The sequence below is a fragment of the Camelus bactrianus genome, chromosome 3, assembly GCF_048773025.1.
Source record: "Camelus bactrianus isolate YW-2024 breed Bactrian camel chromosome 3, ASM4877302v1, whole genome shotgun sequence".
NCBI classification, from domain to species: Eukaryota; Metazoa; Chordata; class Mammalia; order Artiodactyla; family Camelidae; genus Camelus; species Camelus bactrianus.
In genome coordinates this window covers 35,604,594-35,628,398 of record NC_133541.1, presented here as the reverse complement: position 1 = coordinate 35,628,398, position 23,805 = coordinate 35,604,594, and the positions used below count along the sequence as shown (strand labels likewise).

General features: G+C 38.8%; 1 protein-coding gene across 1 annotated transcript in view; it reads right to left on the bottom strand.

Annotated features, from left to right (window-relative positions):
* The window catches only part of ITGA1 (integrin subunit alpha 1), a 149,229-nt gene that overhangs the window by 48,538 nt on the left and 76,886 nt on the right, over window positions 1-23,805 (bottom strand). The window contains exons 7-11 of the mRNA XM_010966304.3: window positions 17,649-17,797; window positions 13,964-14,114; window positions 7,775-7,940; window positions 2,352-2,425; window positions 1,532-1,676 (exon numbers count right to left, since the gene is read on the bottom strand). Coding sequence (XP_010964606.1) covers window positions 1,532-1,676; window positions 2,352-2,425; window positions 7,775-7,940; window positions 13,964-14,114; window positions 17,649-17,797 — 685 coding nt within the window. The remainder of the gene's footprint in view (window positions 1-1,531; window positions 1,677-2,351; window positions 2,426-7,774; window positions 7,941-13,963; window positions 14,115-17,648; window positions 17,798-23,805) is intronic.

Sequence of the window (23,805 nt, the reverse complement as noted above, 5' to 3'; positions counted from 1 at the left end):
TTTGGTACTGCAAAATGAACACTGGAATAAGAATTGAGACCCAGATTCTAGTTTCATTCCTGCCACAGGTAGTTGTGATGCAACATTTATATTTCTCTATTTCTTAATTTGGAAAATTAGATGTTTACTATATGCTTTCTAATATTTCTTTTAATGATAAAAAACATGAATTTTAATGGCAACCCCTTAATTTTTACATAATAATCCTCCAAATATTTAAAAGACATGCAGTGTACATTTTGTTTTCTAACCATCAATTTCTTCAGGTTTGGTGAGGAGAAGGATGGGTAGATGGGGACTGTTTCCAGCTCTGTATCTTGTAGATAATTTTTTACTGGCAATCCTAGTTTGGCATTTTCTTTTATAATGTGTGATGCTTAGGACAATGCTTAGAATACTTTAGCTGCTCCTTGCTTAGGGTAGAATGAAATAGGACTTTTATGGGAAATAGACTAGACTTTCATTAGCACATTTCAACATGTCTTAAGGGGTTTTAGCATTCACGTTATACCTGCTGCTTCCTGCTATACTTTTAATTATCTAAACTCAGACTTTTCATTCTTCTTAAATCCTGCTGATGCTACAGCTTTAATACACGCCCTTGAATAAGACGTGTGGACGTGCTAGTAAACACCTGCCACCTTCTTTGTAAAACAGAAGAAAGCTGGGATAGAGAGAGAAAAAGACTCACCCCTCCCAGGACAGAAATATCACAAAGAGGAATCCAAACATGCTAAAGTATGACCACTGCATGGTCTTTGTTTTCTTTACCCCTGCACCCCCAGCACCGAAAATGATGCCTGGGGCGGGACAGGTGCCCCCTAAATATTTGTTGAGTGAATAGGGGGGCTAGGAAACCATATCCTGGGGGTCCTTTCTATCCTAGACTATCCCAACTGTTTACTGAAATCATCCAGTGATAAAAGAGTCCCCTGGCCAACCCCGGCCGGGCACAGATCCAAAATAAAGTGACACCAGACATACACCTCCTCGTTTTAGACAAGCCTTTGGAAAATCGTTCATGTGCCTGATTGTGAACAGAAGTATTAAAGAAGCAGCCATATGACAAAATAGATGAAAAGTTTACTTTCCAAAATTAAGACCCATAGAAAGGAACAAATGATACAGGATATTTAAAAGAATATGGGAGCCTAATCTTCAGGATATAGGCTGAGTTAAGGTTTCTTTTCCTAACTCTGCTTCCTGTCCACTCGACCTGAAGCACTTCTTGTAGTTAACGAGAATGTCAGACAGAGAGGCCTCAAAAAGTGCGAATATCAGTCCAAATCATTCCCAGCGCTAGCAGCCCCTCCGAGAAACGCTCTCCCATGTTCTGTTATTTTTACTAAGGCTACTCAGAGGTCTGGAAACTTTCACGGGTCCTGGAAAACATCTAACCCTTAGAAATGATCTCTCTTACATGGTTGTATATAGGTATGCTTATAAAAATATGAGAAAATTAAGCTAAGAAAATTTTAAAAACACAAAAATGTGAAAAAGCAACTTTCTATCCATGACATCCAAACTTTACCTAAGTAAGAAGCAAGAGGTTCATTCTTCTTCGTAGACTCAACATTAAAGGTGGTGTTTTGGGGAATTAGGATTTGATTAGCCTTCTGCATGATGACTGTTCCATTCCAATCGTAGGCTCCCACAGCTCCAAGCATGACCCAGTCCTTATATCCAAATAAAGAAAACAACATTTAACAAAAGTAGTAAGAGCAAACACTTACATAGCATTAATACGATAGGTACTATTCAAAGTGCTTTACATATATTAATTCATATAATTATCACAATGACCCTTTGGGCTAGATGCCATGATTTTCACCCCTATTTTACAGAAAAGGAAACTGAGGCAGAGCAAGTAAAGCATCCTAGGTTATACAGTGCAACTGCACATTGAAATGTCAGTATTCCTGTGCAGGGACCATGGTACCTTTTCTTCCATCAACTGCAAGGGATATCTTTTCCAATCTTTTTGCCTTATGGATGCTAAGAATCTGGGTCTTGAACATGGCATTCCAGCAAGACCCTTGGGTACCTCAACACTGAAAAAAATATACATTTTATATTTTTAGCCACTATATTAAATTAAATATTTATTTAGCTAGATGTAGATTTACAGAAAGCAGACCTCACACTGATTTGCAATTATCAGTACAATATAGTGAGCTGTGTAACATAACATTTTTTCCTAACAAGAAGCTTATGAAATAGTGTTTGCCTCTTTGGACTGGAAACAAGTGAACTGCAAGTTGCGCTTATAATGCTGATACCTTGGTATTGGGTTTGGGAAAGGAAATCTCAAACAAAAAGATATTTTATTTTTTACCAGCTGGGTGACGTACCTGTGAATAATGAGCACTGAAGCCCGTCTGAGACATTTCCATCTCAAAAGAAGCGGCCGACTGGTCAGCTGTAGCTGTAATGTAGAAATCGCCTTAAGCACATTGCTGATTTACAGAAGACAGAAACCTGGTACAGTCTGTGGTCTCTACCAACCAGAACTTCTAGCATCTTTAGGACCTTTTTAGCCACACATTTCTCAACCCCAGATTCCTAGGTGGGGCTGGGCTGGGTGGAGACACGGAAGGTTAGCAGAAGGACTGAGGTTCACATTCTTGACCGCTCGCTTCCCCACTCTTGCTGGAGGACTTGAGACATCTATCCACGCTTCTGTTCTTCTCTAGTGGGCTTGTGTAGGCTCGTCCTCTGGTGCTTTGGATCCAGGTGGTTGAAAGCTCTGTGCTTACCCTCACTCCTGACACGTTAGGCTAAACTTACCTGATAAGTCACAGGACTGACAACAGTTGATTCACATATTTAAATAGGTTTCTTGACTCTACCAGCCTCACCCATATTTCCTGCCATATTTCCTCTTAGAATTGCATTGTTTGATAGAGGGTTTAGGGATTCTGGGTTTGCATTTGCTCTAATGTCTGGCTGTGGGTATCACTTCCAGAACAGGAGGGGACTTTCTGACAGGGCTCCGGGACACATGGCCATTCAATCACACATTTTTAAAAGATTCTGTACCCTCATTGAAGCTCTTTACTGACACACAGAGCTAATCCACAGTATTCTATGGGAGTGTGCTACCTGCAAAATATTTACCAACCCAAAGTCACAAGCTCCTGAGGGGATTAATGGAATGTTGATTTATTTACTTTTGGAGGGAGTTACTGATTTCTTTGGCCTTGCCAATAAGTTAAAACTAGCACATACTTTTAAGAGAGTCAAACTGCCCTTTCATCGAGGCGTGACAGCAATCAAACTTGTGAAATCAAACTTACTTACTCTTTATTTACTGGCATCAGTTTGTTAACAAATACATCAGTAATTGAATTTTTATAGGACTAGATTAAATGGGGGAAATCAATCAAACATTCAAATACATTATTTTAATCTCACATACAAAGTGCCCTCTAATTTAAATGACTGAGATGCACTTTAGCTTTAATTTAGACTTTTATTTTATGTCCACAGTGCTTTGCCATTTGTCTCTGCAAGATCAATTATAAGAATGCAGTAGTAGAGACCTACTATTTCCAGCACCTTCCCCTGCTGCTGTTCTGTTTACAACTGAGAACAGAGAGAAGGACATTCTGTGAAACCCTGCCTGCTGAATCTGCACAACGACAAAACACACGGTGCATCCCTGATGCTCCTCGCTGGACTTGTTCCTGGGTGTTGCAATAACTACTGTAATCTGTGTGCAGCTTCTGGTGAGGAATTTCAGCATTTCTCCCAGTACGTGATGGGAAAGGGAGACACTAGATCATTTTCTGAGTTCATCAGGCAAAGAGCTGGCCTGCTTACCTCACTAGGTGGCACTGTCCTTCGAAAAGCATGATTTTCATAATTGCTGCTATTTGCCATCTAAAGATAAATGTTGCTAGGAAATGGAGATTTCCCAAGTAACAAAGAAATGAAGCCCTTTCTGACCTCATTATGTAAAATGTCAGAAATGGGCTAGTCAAAACACTGTTTGAGTTGGCCCTAAAACTGCAGCAATGAAGATGTGGGAGACATTTTTAATCTGTGGAGTTCCTTATAAAATAATTTGGTTTTTAAATATGAAGACTTCTTGGAATATGTAGGTACTCCAATGTTATAACCTTTAACTCACAGTGCGGTTAGGTTAGAAAGAATCTGAAAATGTCATGTAAGGCAAATTGACCCCTCCCCCACCCAACAGCTGATACAGGCTTCATTTCTACAAGTCTTAGGTCATATTTTCTTGCTTCCTTAAGATGAGATTTAGAAATGAGACTGTATTGTGTTTAACTATCTACTGTAACTAAGTAATTTTTCTTTTAAATGATCTTTGCAGATTGTTTTATTATATCTGGTCCATGTTATTAAAAATCAAAAGTGCACAATGATTTGGAAAACCTACGATCTTTCCTTAAGGCCAGCTAAGCTCATAATTTGGCCTAATAGTAAATGATACAGGCTGGCTGCTGTGAGACTAAGGCCACTTAAAAATGGCTTGTACACAGAACATAGGACAGCCAAGTTCTCTAGAAGCAGCTGTGACTTCAGACTGATAAATAAGGTGAGTGCTCTGTTTCTAAAGGCAGAGGGGAAAAGGAGCCAGGGCAAAAGGAAACCAGAAAAATTCAGTCTGGATGGGCTCTGGACCCCTGTCATCTTAAAACAAACTTCCCACTTAGAGGTTGTGGTCAAGTCATGAAATCAACAGAGTGAGTCATAACCAGCATTTGTTTTTAATTGAAAGAGAATAGAGGTGCCTGCAGCCTGGATGGTCCTTGCTGAGATAGCCTCTCTTTAAAAATACACTACTGGAGAAAGCAGCCAAGATGGTGAAGTAGAAGGACCCTGAGCTCACCTCCTCTCAGGAGCACACTGAAATCACAACTGCAGAACAATCACAGATGTAAAAGACCAGAATATACCAGGAAAGATCTACCACTAAAGACATAAAGAAGGAACCACGATGAGATGGCTAGGAGGGACAGACTCATGATATAATCAAACCCCATGTCCCCTGGGGTGGGCAGCCCACAAACTGGAGAATAATTACATTGCAGAGGTTCTCCCACAGAAGTGAGAACTCTGAGCCCCACATAAGGGCCCCCAGCCTGGGGTCTGGCACCAGGAAGAGGATCCCCCAGAACATTTGGCTTTGAAGGCCAGAGGGGCTTGCTGCCAAACAGAAAAAAGAAAAAATAATAGAAAGAAATAAGGACAGTTTAAGAGACTTCTGGGACAACATCAAGCACTAATATTCATGTTATAGGTTTCTCAGAGGGAGAAAAGAGAGAGAAAGGGCCTGAGAAAATATTTGAAGAGGTAATAGCTGAAAACTTCCCTAACCTTGGAAAGGAAACAGTCATGCAAGTCCAGGAAGTGTAGAGTCCCATACAGGATTAACCCAAAGAAGAACACACCAAGACACATTATAATGAAAATGACAAAAAATAAAGATAAAGAGAGAATATTAAAAGCAACAAAGGAAAAGTAACACGTAACATACAAGGGAACTCCCATAAGGCTATCATGTGGTTTTTCAGCAGAAACTCTGCAGGCCAGGAGTGAGTGGCATGATACACTTAAAGTGATGAAAGAGAAAAACCTATAACCAAGAATACTCTACGCAGCAAGACTCCCATTCAGATTTGATGGAGGAATCATCAGCTTTAAAGACAAGCAAAAGCTAAAAGAATGCATCACCACTGAACCAGCTTTACAATAAATGCTAAAGGAACTCCTCTAGGTGGAAAAGAAAAAGCCACAATTATAAACAAGAAAATTAAAAAATGGAAGGGTTCACTGATGAAGGCAAACATACAATAAAGTTAGGAAATCATCCACACACAAAGCTAGTAGGGAGTTTAAAAGACAAAAGTAATAATATCTGTATCAACAATACCTACAGACAAATGAAAACAAAAACACAATGATCCAAAACTTACAGCATGCAGCTACCATAAGATTCTGCAATCCCACTCCCGGGCATATATCTGGAGAAAACTTTAATTTGAAAAGATACATACCTCAATGTTCATAGAAGCACTATTTACCCTAGCCAAGACATGGAAGCAAACTAACCATCCATTAACAGATGATTGGATAAAGAAGATGTGGTGTATACAGGTGTGTGTATATAATGGAATATTACTCAGCCATAAAAAGAAAGAAATAATGCTATTTGCAGCAACATGGATGGACCTACAGATTATCACATTAAGTGAAGTAAGTCAGACAGAGAAAGACAATTATCACATGCTATCATTTATATGTGTAATCTTTAAAAATGATACAAATGAACTTATTTAAAAAACAGAAACAGACTCACAGACATAGAAAACAAACTTACGGTTACCAAAGGATAAAGGGGAGGTGGGGTATAAATTAGGAATTTGGGATTAACATAGACACTGCCATATATAAAACAGACAAACAACAAGGACCTACTGTATAGCATAGGGAACTATAATTCAATATCTTGTAATAACCTACCTAAGTTGCAGTGATTCAGTTTTATATATATATACACAGAGATATAAATACATATATAACTGAATCACTTTGCTGCACACCTGAAACTAACACAACAATGTAAATTATACCTCAGCTAAAAAAGGTTAAAAAAAGAAAAAGAATAGAACAGAAGTGATGAGGAATTATCAGAGTGCATTGCAGATGATAAAGCTTTTTCCTGAAATTTTATTTTTATATGTATACATATGTGTACATTATGTAACAAAGCAAAATATATTCATTATCATGAATCATTGCCAATAAAAGTTTGAAAGCTATCACTGTAAATCATTTTCTTTCCTTTCTATACCTTTTCTTTGTCAGTCACTTTTCCCAGTCACAATGCTCAATCAAAATGGTCCACCTTTTTTCAGTTATGTCTCTTTCCCATTTTATCTTTGTATTTCCCATTATCAGGTCATATTAGGGAGACTGAGAAGGTCCTTGTAAAGTTCTATGTTTAAGTTGAAAAACAACAGTCCTTGGTGTGTCCTGTGCTCACAGGCAGCCTCGGAGCGGAACTGACTAGTGGTTTCTCATCCTAGGTTGAGAAAAAAGGGCACATTCTCTAAGACTCCAGATTATCAGAGAATGTGAAGAAACAGGCTTTTTCAGTTTGCCTGGCATAACAATCCTGAAAACTTCTTTTTTTTTTTGTCAGGGGAGATCTAGTTCCAAGGTAATTTGTTCCTTGACATCTTCTACCTAAGACAGTGGAGGAATTTCCGAATGGAAAACAGCCACTAAAATAAAAGAAAAAATTTACAAATACAGTGAACTAATGTTTCGCTGCCATGGGTCTTGAGGCAGAGTTCCACGAAGACCGTTAAAACGGGCAAGGAGCAAAACAGGAGAAAATAAATGAAAAAAGAAGTTATTGTATAAAAACCGTCCCATAGAAGCCCAAAGTGAAAAACAAAAACAAAGACTTGAGTTAGTGCCTCCATTTTCTAAACCTGTGTCGCAGAAAAGGAATAAAACACACGGGCACATTTTTGTTCTTGCGCCCCGACACTGACCGTTGTCGGCATCTGGCTCTCACATCAGCTGTGCCGTGTACTTATAAAGAGAGCTTCCAGCAAACACAGTGCTATGTGAAATAGCCTTCTTAATGATAGATTTATATAATAGGGTATTATTCCATGGTGGCTGTTGTACCCAGTAAAAACACATTAGCTATGTGATAGAAATAAACAGCAAAACCCATCACGGTGCATTTGAATTGTTAAGAAGAACGCTCAGGCTTATGAGGAAACAGTCATACCTTCCAGGGCAAATATTCTTTCTCCCAGAGCTTCAACAATAGTGACTAGTGCCAGTTCATCAGAGACATTGAAGAAATGCTTTTCCATGGGTTCACTTGCAATTGATTTTATTTCCTCCACAAATTTTTCAGTGCTTATATTTTCACGCCTATAGTTGCCAAGAATCTAAGACACAACAAACACGGCAAAAACATTTTTAAAATTCTGTATGTTAAACATGAATGACAAGCATTTTGTTGATAAACAAGAGAGTGTATAGTACTGTGGCATAATGCAATTTTTACGTGCTTCCACATTCTTAGAAAAATACTTTTCAGAATATGTAGATGCCCTAGTATTAACCGTTACATACTGTTAACTGCTGTAGAAAAATATAAAGGGCAATCTTGTATGTTTATGAAAGTTTCTTCTCTTGCATTCCTGTGTCCCTGTTTATTAATAGTTGTATCGTTAAAATCTGACAGTTCAAAAGTACTGTTATGGTTTCTGAATGTCTCTGATATTATCCCAGTGACATCACCATTTGCTGGCAAAAGCAATAAGCAAGTGGATTGCTTGATCTTGAATAGGCAGTATTTCCTGAAAATCTTACCAAAGGGCAATCAGACATGTATATTTTTGAAACAGATGTTTGGGACTAAGTAGAAATCTAACTTGGCAGTCTAAAAAATAAACAATTGGGATATTCCTGTTTGAAACAAAATACTCAAGACAAGGGCTTTCTTTTTATTTGGGAAGAGAGGCAGGAATTATCTGCTAAAATTAACTAAAATTTAGATGTTCTAGCAGGTTTTCTCAAACATTTAGTTTATTCTTTGAAGTAAGGTTTATTGAGATAAAATTTATATACAGTAAAGTTTACCCCTTTTAGATGTACAATTCTATGACTTTGACAAGCCTGTACAGTGGTGTTACCACCACGTGGAGATTAGAATATCTCACCCCTCAAATTTCCCTCTTGCCCCTTTGTAGTCAGTCTCCTCCTCCCCTTAACTCTTCACAAACACTGATCTATTTTCTGTCCTAATAGCTTTGCTTTTTCCAAAATGTTAAATTTAAGGAATCACACAGCATGTACCTTTTGAATCTGGCTTCTTTCACTTTGCATAATGCTTTTAGAGTCATCCATGTTGTCACCTGGATCACTAATTCAGTCTTCTGTATTGCTGAGCAGGATGCCATTGTAGAGATGCATAATTTATTTGTTGAAAATGTTTGAGTTGTTTTCAGTTTGAAATGACTATGAATAAAGCTGCTATAAATATTGGTACTCAGGTCTTTGTGTGGACATATGTTTTCTTTTGTGTGTAGTAAAGACCTAGGAATGAGAGTGCTGGGTTTTACAGTAAGTGTATGTTTAACTCTATAAGAAACTGCCAAACTGTCATCCAGAGTAATTGTTCCATGTTGCCATTTTGCCTTTGCCACGAGCCGCGTATGAGAGACCCAGTTGCTTTGCATCCCTGACAACACTTGGTATTATCAGTTTTTTTCTTTGCTTGCTTGTTTCAGTTATAGCAATTCTACTGGTGTGTGTAGTGGCATCTCATTTAATTTACATTTCCCTGATGGCTGATGATATTGAGACTTTTTCATGTGCTTATTTGCCATAGTATTTCCTTTTTTGGTGTGGTATCTATTCAAATCTCCTGCTAGTTAAAAAAAGTGGATTGTTTATTTTCTTGTTATTTAGTTGTGAGACTCTGTATATATCCCAGATACAAGTCCTTTATGTGTTTTGCAAACGTTTTCTCCCAGTCTGTATATCGTCTTTTCCTTTTACAGTATCATTTGAAGAGTAGACTTTTTTAGTTTTGATGAAGCCCAACTAATTTTTTTTTAATGGTTTGTACATTTTCTTCCTAAAAATTTAGTTGTTAAGGTAAACATTTCTTAAAATTTAGAAATGAATATGAAAATGTTCCAGTTAAAGTAAATGAAAAAAATCTTAAAAAAAAACCCATATGTAAATTAAAAAGACAAAAAAAGTAAAAAAAAAACCCCAATATGCAGATAGGGCATTTCAATTTTTTTAATTGCATAAAAATGGCATTAAGAAAATGGCATTATGGACATTTAGAAAAATGGGAAGATTTTTAAGGAAAAAATTTGGTAGAATGTGTACTGTAATTTATTATTTTTATCTCTATTAGATTGTGTTTCCTTCTTATTTTTGCTTTAATTTTTTTTATAATTTTTTCAGTAAGAACATTACTTTTGTAATAAGAGAGAAATATTTCGTTTTTACCTCATTGCAAGTGTTATCTGAAGATTATTACCTTGGTTTTTATATTTTTTTAATCAGCAGTTATGGCTCCATTATTTATAATAATCCAAACTGGAAATGACCCAAGTGCCCATAATCAGTAGAGTGTAGAACAAATTGTGGTATATATAATGGGTAAGAAAAATAAAGAATGAATCACTAGTACAGAAAATATCACGGATAATTTCTATGTCGAGTGAAAAGCTAAACACTACACAGCAGAGACTGTATGATCTCGTTTATATAAAATAGAAAAGGCAACCGAAGCTATGGTGGCAAAAGTCACATCAGTGGTTGCTGTGGAAGGTGAGTATAAAGTGAAAGAAAGCACGAGGGAACTTTCTGGGTTTGATGGAAATGCTCTCTGTCTTAATTACAGTGTCAGTTATGTGGATGTGTACAACTGTCAAAACTCATCAGTTGTTCACTTTGTACACAGTGTTCACATTGAAATTTTACATTTCACTGTGTTACTTCAATTTTGAAAAATTAAATGACCTATCATGCTATGGAAAAATATGGAGGAATCTTAGCAAGAGTTAAGTTTTGAAAGTTTTGAAATATTGTATACAGCATGATAGTCTTTTTATAAAGTTAAAAATAAAGAACCCTTTAAAAAATTTTTTTTTTCAGATAGTACAGCTATCAAAAGACTGTTTAGAAAGAGCAAGAGATGGTAAGTGTAGGATTTGGGCTGATGGTTACTAGGTGGAGGAAGGCAAGTGGTGAATGTGGTCAGATGTAAGTTGTCAGAGGACCAAGCTAGGGTATCATTTTGGGTAGTATGTCCGTGGATGCTTATAATGTTGTTAAAATAAGTATGCAGGTACCATTATAAACACAGAAACAAATAAAGTGGGCCATGCTTCGACAATGATGAGAAAGGGCAAGAAATACTGAATCTGTGGCCAGATACAATGTAAGATTGGTATAAGATTAATTTAAAATTAAGAAGCAGTCCATGGATAGAAACTTTCCACTGAAGTCTTCCTAATGCTGTCAATGCTACTGATGCTCATGGCCCACATCTTTGGTGCCTGAAATGCTAGACTGTATTCTCTGGGGGAGGGCAAACAGATGATGGCACCTTTGATACCTAGTTGTGTGCGACAAATAAGCACTCATGAGCTTTGCATACTAAAGAGACCAGGCATTGACTCCAATTGTGGACGGTATCTCTGCGTGAAGCCTGGACCACGTGGAAGTATTCTCAGCCACGGAAAAGATCCAAATAGTTAGAGTAACAGGGGAGGTAATAATGTATTGAATAATAGTTGGCAAAAGATAACTTACAGAAGTAACAACAAAAGGAAAAAGATATAATGGGATGTTTTAATTTTTTCTGTTACATCTTGTACCCCAAATGAAAAAGAAAATGTTGCAGTCAGAAGTTATCATTGTTTATAACCTAGTCATCTTGTTTATAAAATAAGTAGAGTCCCCTTGCCCCAGGGGAGCAGTGAGCCAACTGTGTGTTCTGGGATTTCATCAGGGATGAATCTTTTTCTTCACTACCTACAATTGGCTGTCTTTCACTTTTGAAAGGAAAGAAGGAAATCTCACTGACTAAATGCTGAAAAGCGATTGTGGGCGATATCAGTTATTACTTACTATAAATAAAAGATTTTGCTGAAAGACAATTTCAATTGTACTCTTAGAGTTCTGAAATGTTTTGTTCCCTGACTTTTTTTTTTTTTTAAATCAATGTATATTAAGACTTTCGTCTCTGGGGGAAAATCTGAAGGTTTCTGAGTAGGGGGGCAACATAATTTATCTCTAAGGTTCCTTCTAATGTGACAACACTATTTTTTTTTATTATATCATGGTTGCAAACTCCTCGAGATAAAGATCCTTAAGGAAAATAATATTTATTAGTTGCCTAGCCTGCATTGTGCTAGATGTTTTCACAGTCATGTCTCACCAATTCTCTGAGACAGAGAAAGAGAAATGGTATTATTCTATTTAATAGAGGAAGTTGGAGTATGAAGTCACTTACCCAGTGCCACACAGCCCGCACATGGCAAGGGCAGAATTTGAACAAAGGTCTTTCTGGCTCCAAAATATAGTTCTCCTCTGCCCTTTCCCCACCCCCACCCTTCTGCTTCTCATTTCTGGCAAATGTCCACAAGTCCTTTGTTGTTTAAGATTGTGACACATCATGGGACATGCTTAGTGTCTCTGTGCTGATGTCTTCTTTGTTCTGGTGAAAAGCAGAGTGGTGACATGGAAAGGACTGTGGTGCCCTTGGGAACAAATGGACACAGGTGATGATGGCTCTGCAGCACCATCGAGAGACCGGTGGCAGCATGAGAGAAAACGGGGAGGACCAGCCCAGGGCAGTGGGTCATATGATGAGTCAATGGGAGAGTCTGGACTTGGCCATGTGGTCTTCAGCCGAGGGCCTGCTGGACCTTGTTTTCCTCATTCATAAAATGGGGAAGCGAAAGATGCCCTACATTCTTTGGGGGTGCCATGAGGGACAAAGAAAGGTACCTAGGACACAGGTATGAAAAGCCATTGTAGGTTACAAAGTGCTGTATAAGTGGTAATTTAACTGCTTTTCCATGTTTGAAAAAGGTGGAATTTTTATGTCTCTTTTTCTGAATGTCCCTCTTCGTGGGGTGGCACCATGAAAACTGAGTCAGCTGATTTCATGGAACTATTAGAAGTTGATTTACAAAAAAAAAAATCACTAATAAGGGCTATAAAGTATTCAGACAGTCTCTTACAATTTTTTTTTTTTTTGCATTTTGAGGGACAAATATTATTATTATTTAAAAAATATTTTAGACTCTTTTTTTTTTTTAAATGGAGGTCCTGTGGATTAAACCCAGGACCTCATGCATGCTAAGCATGTGCTCTACCACTGAGCTATACCCACCCTCCCGAGGGACATATATTATTAATAACAGACTGCTTTGTATTGATACAAGTTTGCTCACAAAGAGCACAAATACTTTATATGTAATATTTTCTACGTCATTAAGGGCAGGCTACTTTTTCCATGGAATGAAGGGAAGTTTCTTCTTTGCTGATCCTTTGCCCTTCTTGTCCACCCTAAACGCAACTCTAGAGAAAATGTATTTCTATAGCTGCGGGCCGCTTCACTTAGGCAGCACGGTCTGGGGTTATGAAGTGGAGAGGGAATGGCTGCGTACAGAGTGCAGGAGCAATGGCACTATCTCCTGATCCCTCTCTGTGTCACCAGTGACGCCAAGAGGTGGCTGGTGCAGAGGAGCACCCATGACCACAGAACCCCGAAAGAAAGCTGTGCCACAGCAGGCACCCTTCTCCTAAGTCCCAGCGTAGACTGCCCAGGCTAGACAAAACATTGGGTGACCTTTTGCTTCTTCCCTGCAACTCAAAGAGCTGTAGGCGTGGGAATATCATTGTAGACTTACAGTAAATTACGGTAAGAATCACATCCTGCTTTTCCACTCCCCCAGTTTACGGGAAATTGTTGATTAGCAGGCAGTTTTTACTTATTCCCTAGCATGTCTTCAGTTTCCATCTTCCTCCTCCCTCCTTTTCTCCCTCCCTTTCTCCCTCTTCTCTTGATCCCTCCCTCCACTCCTCTTTTCCCTCTTCCTCTTTTCCTCCTTTTTTCCACTCCCTATTTCTGTCCCTTTCTTCCTCTCACCTTCCCTTCCTTCCTCTTATGTATTTCTCCCTTCTCCCTCCTTTTACCTTTCTTTCTTTCCTTCCCTCTTTTCTTTCAGTGATTGTTGAGTCTCCATTTGCCTGGCACTGTGTTGGGCACCAAGGACACAAAATCCTACCCCCACAGAGTTGACCTCCAAATGGAGAAGTTTCTTTTTTTTTGTCAAGCTTGTCTGTATAACTTCCAGAAAGTAACCATGATCTGTGCTCGGCTCTTCTCTTCACACCGGAGTCTGAAAGCCGTCTCCAGCCCGGTACTTACAGCTATGGAAAACCGCTGAATGCCTTCATCCTCACAGTCCTGGATGACCTGTTTCAGTCGGTAGTTGTCATGGGACTCTCCATCAGTCACAATCACCATGACTTTTTTAATCCCTCTTCGGGCACCCCGGGCTTCAGTGAAAGCCTCTTTCCTGAAATAATCACAGGAACAAAAGAGAAGCAAATAAAACACCACTGCAGGGTTAGGCAAAGTGATAAACAGCATGAAGACGCTGCCAACTCCAGGTAGCCCACTGCTTTCCCTCCGGGATCACGCCCACTGTTCAAGTTGGGAGGCATGGCGCTTGCTATTTGTAATAGCTGAAGATTTACTCCAGATGATGGAGAGGTTACTGTTTGGCTAATCACTATCTATTCCAGAAACAAAAGGCAGCAGCCTGTCATTCTTTGGAAAACTTCAACAGGGTCGGGGAGTGACTGGAGCATAAGTCAGATTGAGAGAAGTTCAGATTTTTAATCTTTTCCCAGCCACTCCTTTCTCTGTAAACACTCCTTTCCTTGCTCCACAGGTCTCCTCTTCTGCTTTAGTCCTCACTTCCCCTACACCTACTCTGACATTCGTAGAACAGCTTGGAAATCCTCTGAGCTGCAGAGGGGGTGTGGGAGAAAACAGAATATTTGTATGCTGGGATATGGGGCAAAAATTCAGACATAGGGATGAAAGACTGCAGATGGCAGTGGTCTGAGTCAGTGACAGAGCAGGGCGATATGGGGCAAGGAGGGTCAGGGTAGCTATGAAAAGTTTGGTCTGAATAAGGTTTTAGGACACAGGCTGCTGGGGGTGGGTGGGAGGAGGGGGCATGGACAAATGCTAGAAACTAATGTCAAAGAATGGAATTTTGATTTAATTCAATAAGCATTTATGGAAAGAAGTAGAAGATAGGGGAAACTGACAACTGTTTGTTTCATGCCTTTTACACAGACACACAGACACACACACTCACACACACACACACTCACACACAAACACACACACACACAGAGGCACCCTTTCCCTCTTTTTATTATTTTCTTTCACTCAACTCACTTTTCTCTCTAGAGTCTTGGAAAGGAAGAGTACTTTTCACTTAGGACTGAAACAATGAATGGATTTCATATAATATTTTTTAGATTTTGGTATAAGATGTAGCAATCATTGTACAGAATAGTCCATTTACAAATTTTACTTTGGTCATAAGGACAAACAGCTGCAGTTTGGAATCTACCGAAGAAACAGCTCTCTTTAATCTTCCAGCAGTTTGTCACAGAACACGTTAGTTCTACGGCAGATACACAGTAAATGCAGAAAAGTGGGTACTTTGTGAGGGAGAGAGGATCCTGGTGATTGAGCAAAGAGATTTCATCTGTGTTTATTTTTTCATTTAAAAGGACTTACAGCAAATACGACAAGATGTTAAGAATTGTTGATTCTGTTTGATGCGTACATAGGATTTTGTTGTACTGTTTTTCTGTATTTTCAAATTTTTGTAAAACTTGCAAAAGAAAAAAGACTATTTTAAAAAATACCGATCACTAGGAAACTGTGTATCTCTGCCCTCTACAGTATACATACAGATTTTCTGACTGCTTGATATGCACAAAGATGAAAATAGATGTTAAAGGGCTAGTCTTTAAATGAAGTTCAGACAAGGAGATTCGATCCTTTTTACAGTTCTAATTCCTTAGAGGACCACCAAAACTTTCTAATGCCCTTGAAGATCAAGGCCATAACTGAATGGATATTAGCTGAAGGGGAGATTAAAAGACCTTCCTTAAAGAAAGTCCGGTAGCTTTGAAACCAGGGCTGGCTGTATATGAATAGCATTGGCAGAACTCTTGAGTATATACTTTCTGTTTCAAATATCTTCAGCAAATTGCCCTTGATCCCCAATTACCACCAATCAGTATTCTTTCTTTAAATGAAGCATTGACCTCTCTGCCTGCTTTTAAATATTAACATATCCCAGGAAAATCCCTTCCTTTGGGACAGGAGAATCCAGGCCTTACGGTTCAACACTTGTGAACCTATTGAAATGAAAGGAAATTTGGGATAAGGGGACACAAAAATGTTTTGAACTGGGAGACACTGAAAATGGAAGCATAGGATTCTAAAAAATTAGATATATTGTTTGCAACTGGCCTTGCCTGAAAGGAATAAAGAACAAGTGAAAATAAACTTAGACATGAAAAACTAATATACAAGAAGGGTACTTAGTAGTCATATTATGGAGTTTTATTTATATACAAAACGCCATAAACTCTGTCCTACAGCCAGACCCTCTGTGAACCACATAGGCAGAAACCATATACGGACGTGGTGTTTAGAGTGGTATTTACGCAGGAGCAAAAGCAGCCAGAACATTTCTTCAGTTAGTTTTCAAAGATGAATATTCATCCTTAAGCAGTTGCCTTGGAAAACGCACAGCTCCCTATATACTCGGACCTTTCAAAGAACATTTTGATTTCCTTTGAATGTGCGGTCACCTTCAGTCAATTATTTAAGCATGTGCCTTCAGCACACCTGAACACGTGCCCTTTTGTGCATGCAAACTGGTGATCCTATTGGCTGGTGAATGTAAAATTACCCCATCTGTTTGTGGTTATTTTCTCATGGGCCCCATATAACTAGAACCACATGCTTTTCTAACATTTATGAGTCTAAAGCTGCACGTGAAATTTTAAAATTTTGAAAATCCAACCCATCCTTTCAAGTATCCGTATTAACTAATTTAGCCCCCTTAAAACACTGATCTTAGCAGGCAGGCAAAGTGAGAGCATGGGAATTAGCTCTTCAGAATCAGGTGAGAGTCCAGAAGTTGAAGGCACTTAACAGAAGGATCCTTGACATTAGTCAAACTGCTTATCAGATTTCCTGTGATTTTGGTATTATTTAGTTTTTGTTCAGAAGTTTTCATGATGATTAAGGGGAGAAACAGCAAGAGTTAAGCGCTGAATGAGATCAGAAAAAATACAGAAAAGAGAATGTTCTACATTGTTGAAAAAAAAAAAGGCACAGTCCTGTAGGTTCTTACAGAATGAAGTTCAACCACAAGGTGGATTATACTCTATGAAGGAGACTGCAGAAGGAAGGAAGGAAGGGATGTGAATTAGAGGGAATCTGGAGAAAGTAAGGAAGAAAGAGAGAGTGCACAAATGATGAAATCCTTTCCACCTCTTTCAATCTTTTCACTGAAAATGATTTCAAATAGTACAACATTTGATTTACCCTCTTAAAAATTCTTATTTGAGGGCTTCAGTAACCCTAAATCTGTAAGATGCTGTGAAATTATAGACATATTAGGATATAAATATATATTGAGTAGAAGTGGACTAATTTTAATCCATTTTTAAAAATTGAGATTCCTTGAAGCCGAAAACAAAGAATAAAGGGAAAATATAATATTATGTCTTGGTACCCAGGAACGTGATGCAGTAGACTACAGTGATTTCTTGGACTGATTCTCCATCAATCAAAGCCTTGGAATAAGAGGAAAGATAAGGAGAGCGGTGAGATTGTTAATATAGAAAAACTTGATCTTATAACTATCAGCTGATCAGCTGAATTTAGTTTTAAAGACGGCTTTAAATATTGCTAAGGTAACTGTTCAGTTAATACTCCAAAGGGCTAGATCATAAGTGGTTAGTTTTGCACAGTCTTTTACCCTGGTTTATTTTTATCCACATACCTGGCTGTGTCTATTCCAAGGGCTGTCATGGTCTGGCGGCCACCTCTCTGGACTATTTTATTTGCGGCAACAAGCACCTCTTCCGTCGATGAGTATTTATTGAGGTTGAACTCATGGGTTACGTTTTCTCCATACTGTACGATTCCAACCTGAAACACCAAACCACTGTGAGTTATCCACCTCGCAATCTTCCCTGTTTCAATTTTCTTTAGTTGAAACATGCAGATCAGATGTAATAATACATTTTAGTCTTTCAGGCAAGTTTAAAACTCTATCAGGGCACAAATCTTTCTACGACAGCAGTGATCACTGCCATTTACACAAGTGAGAGTGCTGTTATTAAACTTCACATGATTGGTTTATCTCTTCAACTGTTTTTACTGAATGACTCTTGTAGGCTTGGGGTGAGGGTGGCGGTTAGAACATGAAACACACTGACGTGGCCTCTGCCTTCATGGAGCTTCTACACTAGAGGAGAAGGGAGATTAAACACAAAATCATTCAAACACATGTTCAATTGCAAACTGTGCAAAGGGCTGTAACAGAAAAGCTATTATTAGCAAGTATAAGCTAGGAGCCGAATTTTAAATGGGGGCTAAGGGAAGGCCTTTCAAAAGTTGTACTTACAGACTCACAGACATAGAAAACAAACTTATAGTTAACAGGGAGGGTGGAAAAGGATAAACTGGGAGTTCGAGATTTGCATATATATATATATATATATATAACATATCGAGATTTGCAGATATATGTATATCTGCAGATTATATTATATATGTAATATAATATATATAAAACAGATAAACAACAAGTTCATACTGTATAGCACAGGGAACTATATTCACTATCTTATAGTAACTTATGGTGAAAAAGAATATGAAAACAAATATATGTATGTTCCCATATGACTGAATCACTATGCTGTGCACCAGAAATTGACACAACATTGTAAACTGACTATACTCCAATAAAAATACACACACACACACACACACACACACACACACACACACAAAGATATGGCTGGGAGGGTGGTGGCTGACAGGGAGGATATGGTCCACACAAAGGGAATGGTGCCTGTGAGGAAGCTGAGATGTGAAAGAGGCAGGTGCTCTAGGAACAGAAAGGCCAGTGAGCCTGGACCCGCTGGGACAGGACAGTGGAGCAAGATGAAGCTAGACTAACAAGCAGGGGTATGTCTGGCATGGACACACACTTGCTTCGTGCTTTCTGTAGCTCAGCTGTCACGTCACTTCTCCTGAGTCAGTTTTCGTTTTCCTTGCTCTCTGTCTTCCCTCTCTTACTTCCATTCTCCTTTCATTCCTTCTTTTCCACAGGTTGGGTAACACTGGCAGCCAACTGCAGAGCCCCCATGAAGTAAAATGATTTGGAAGGTGAAGTGCCCCAGATTCGATTTCCTTTACTCTGTACCCGCACCCACCCCATGCCCATTTTTCTGCACCCTCCTTGGATGGCTGATGTGAACCAATAAACTAATTTGTATCAAGAATTATGCCTGAAGTTACTTGTTGTTTAAACTTCCTATCCCAAAATAAGGGACTCAAAAGAATTCCTTACCCAAAGGAAGGTCTTTTTAATGTAGGAATTCTAGACATTTCATTTCTTGGGTAGGGAAAGTAATTTGAGATAGGGCTGCCTTCCTTCCGAGGCAATTGTCTGGTCTGCTCATTAGTTAAGTTGCAGTTGTACAGCCAATCCTATTTCCAAGTCTGATCCTATTTCCAAATGACACAAAGGATCTGTATCTACCTTATAGCCTCCCCTGGTCTCACTGTTGTCAGAAATCTTTAGGCTTAAATCTTTGTCTGATTTAGAGATATATTCCACAGCTAGGTCTTTTTGGAAACCAAAGCATACTCTGGCACTTGCAGAAACAAATAAGAGAACCCCCAATTAAACATAATCTTTATCACTTCCAAGCTACCTTCTGGAGTATACTAGACATCTTGGAGCAATTATGCCACCATCCACGCCTGAATAAGACTATTATCCTATATTTTTACTGCTGTTTTCAGCTTTCTCTCCTAATTTATTCAAATTACAGTAACAGGAATTAGTACTACATTTTATAAATGAGGAAACTGAGTTTAAAAAACTCACTTCCCATAATGAAGGGGCAGAAGGGGGTCTAGTCTAGGGTGTGTATCCTTCATCTCTCTACTTCCTCTCAACAAAGACTTACCTCCCCCAGGCCCCCTCATTTTCTGTTTTTATTCTTCTTTTTCTAGTCATATTTTGTTTTTAGGTGCTTGTGTTAAATCTTTATAGATGTAAACTCACTTGTTTCAGCATATAGAGTTATGTTCCCACGTCAGTCCTCTCTTTTATTTTTTAATTTAAAATTTTTTCTTTTTTTTTTTTAAACTGAAGCATAACTGACTTCCCCATTTTCAAATCACCTCACCTTGATAGCTTGTGCTAAATTCAGGTAGCTAGGTAGTTAATAACAGAGATACATTAGAAAATATGACCAAACAAACAAATAGATTATATTTTTTAAAAAAGAAATGGAATTTCTGTAAGGAATGAATCCTTCCTTCCAGTCGCTTAGTCAGATATAAGATAAATAAGAAATAACTAGGTAATATATGTAAGTGTAAGATAAGGCTCCCCCACAAGCCAAATAAACACGAAATCTACTCTACTCACGTCCAGGTTGGCCTTGCCCTTCTAAGAACATACCTTTCACCTGATATCTGTCACCATCTGTCCCAAGACCATGTGCTGTTCTAATTGGAATGAATTACTAGCATCTGCCATGAGCCCAGTTCTGGTTACTCCCTGACATAACTAAATCTTATGCACAGTTACTTATTACTCTCTGACGAGATTTAAAATTCTCTTCCCAATGACCCTAACAGATTTTAATTAGTAATCCAGGGAGACACTGAATAATTATTAAGGGAAACCATGTAGGCTTGACATTCTCTTTGTATATATAAATTTTCAATGTAAATAAAAGAAAAATATTTTTTTACTTAGATAATCATTATGCCTAATTTATGGTGCCAGGGTGAATAAATGTTGCTGTGGAGGTTAATTGCTCATCCATTCAGAACGACTAACAGAGCTGGTTTTGTTTTTATTTCCCTTTGTTTATATTTGATTAAGCAGGAGGCTAAAGAACTTTGAAAACTGTCACTCCTGTCATTATTCTTGGGCATGTTACTACTTGGACAAATCTATGGAACACCCTGGTCTCTCATTTCTTTGACTTTCTCGACTTTAGTCATCTTTTCCTCTAGCTCACCTATGCTACCCGCTCCCAAGGTCTTAGCCTTGACCTTGTCATCTGGAAAAATTGTAGCACCTCAAACTCAAGGTCAAATGTTCTTCTCTCTGACCATAACTTCGGCTCATTTACCTAGTGTATCTAATTCATCAATCCCTCGACTACATTAAGATTACCAATTAATTCATAGATCTTACCTTCTTGTTTTTTGTACCCGGTCTAGATTCCGTGATCCATCACCATAATCATTTACTTGCAAACATTTAACTCCTTTAATCTTGTTCCCCTCCATCAACTAACTTGGCTAAATTCCAACTGTTGTTATATCCAAATAATTGTAACTCTGTGATACTAAATGTTGGTAGGCAAAAATCACATACCTTGTAGACTGGTCTCACTTTAAAGTTCTGACCATGAATCTCACACGCAGTTGCCCATAGCACTGCCCAGCAATCCTACTACTTTTTTACTAATGAGTGTATTGCTCCCATTTATTGAGTTCAATCACATTCTAGTTATAAGTTGTTACCTCCTCAGGAAAAACAGTCAGTATCATTTATACATGGGGAGGCATTCATGTGAGAAGAGATGGAAGCCACACCGACTAAATAAGGCTGCTCTGTGATTCATGTTTTACATTTACAACACACTTTCCACGTATAGGACATACTATGAACTACTGGATTATCTGGGTAAATTATCTTCACACCAGGAATAGCAGAAAATATAACCCCTTGGTCAGAGATCAGTGCTTTATATCCATTATATCTATCTATCTACCTATCTACCTAGCTACCTACCTACCTACCTAATTACCTACTTAACATATATCTCACCTCTGTAAGCTTTTTCTTTGTAAATGTCAGGATATAAGAGGACTCATAACTGCCTGTTCCCTCACCCTTTCTGTACACTTTGCTTCTAGCAAGTCCACCTGAGACTTCCCTCTGATGGCTGTCCTGGGACTGCTAGAGCTGCTTTGCCTCCAGGGTTCAGAGTCAGAAGTACCTGGGAATTCTCTCCCTCCTCGCCCCTTGCCCTGCTCCATAGGCAACACCTGAGCTCAGGCAATGCAAGACCAGCCTCTTGACTTAACTTGGAGCCCCCTCTTCAGATCAGGCAGATGCCTTGACTTCACCTGAAGTCACACCCTTGCTTGTCCTCTGGGGCCGCTCTGTTTGGCTCTCACAAATCCCTCCCTATTTTCTTTTGGAAGCACTTTCTTCATAAATCATTCTCACTTGACTCCTCTCAGATTTTGCTTCTGGGGAACTGTATCTAAGGCAGCCATTACCTAGGCTTCTACATTCCTCCTTCAGCCTAGGCTAGACATCCTTGAACCTGGACCACGGAAATCACTTCTTTTTCCATTGCTGATCATCCTCCTTCCATTTCCACTTTCCTCAAATTCTTCCACATATTAATGTAGATTAGCTGTCTTTAAATTCTGCTTCTATCACGTCTTCCTCGTTAAAAAATCTCCAATAACTCTGCGTTGCCTCCATCAGTGACTTTGAAATATACTTTAAAAGAGAACTTTTATCCTAATTAAAATAGAAAGTAGATAAAACTTCCAGCTGCTTCTTGAAAGATTAGGCCTATAGGTTAAAAATCATCCCCCGCTCTCCACCCCCCCACCCCCGTGACTTTCAGTCACTCAACAGTCTGGCCCTACCTTCTCTACTCCTCCTCCTCTTCCGGACTCCCCAACATGAACTCTGCCCAGACCAAATATCCTTCTTTTTCCCTCCAACTAAGCCAAATGCCACCCATTTGGTAAGATTCAGCTCAAGTCCCACTTTCTCTGCAAAACTCTCCCCACCTAGTTGCCAACATGGCCCGTACTGAGCTTTCTGGTCTCTAAACTCTTAGCAAACTTGTCTCCTGTGAGCACTGCCATCTTCTCAGTTTGTATACCATTTCTTTGTCTCTCAACGACATTATAAGTTCGAAAGGGGCAAGCAAGGGTAAAGAGCACGGCCTACATCATAGCTTTTGGTATTTTCTTATCCTTTATCGCTGTTTTGCTTTGCTCACAGCTGACCCGCAAACATTCTTACTAGATGACTGTAACACTTCACATAAGCAACTAGAAAACTGAGATAGTGGAGAAATAATGATAAGCAGAAAAAGAGATACCAAGAAGTGTGGGAAATTAGAAGAGCGGGTGGTGGGAACTCAAATCTCAGGAAGACGACATTCAGTGTAGGTCCCTGGCTGACAGCGAGGTGCATATTTCCCCAGGAACTGGACAGAAAAAGGCCTGCTGTGTGTTCCCCAGAAAAGGGTGCCATTTATTAATTTTAATCACAGGGAAATGATCAAATCACAAAACATACATAACCCTTTGCTGAGTACTGGTGAGACTCAGTTTTTAATAGAAATAGTTTCAGTCCCAGCTTTGTTCATAATTTAAGGCAGGTGAAACAGATTTGTACTCACATAATGTGTATATATGCACATACGATGGAGTCAAATAAGCATGAGAATTAAATGACAAGATAAAAAGTGATGAACACACATGGTGAGAAAGCAGGAGAGGATCTCGAGCAAGCTGACTGTCTCACGCTGATGGGCCTCGTGGAGGAAGGAGGCTCCAGCTTCCTGAATGATACCCAGGGAAAGAGCAGACGGCAGGTTATGAAGGTAGAATGGGAGAAAGCAAAGCAGTCTTGAGCCTGGGAAATCAGTCAAGGATCATCATTAAAGACATTTACATCAAATTTCAGACATTGAGACAAGACAAACAACCAACAATCATTGTATTTGACTTGAAGCTGCCAACTGCTTTGGAATGGTTCAAAACCTAGAGGGTGGACTTAAGTAGAGAGCTGGTGAGGAGCAGTGAAGTTGGAAAGATTCTAGGCATTTCTGCTGAATAGAAAAAAAAAAAAGCAGAGAAGG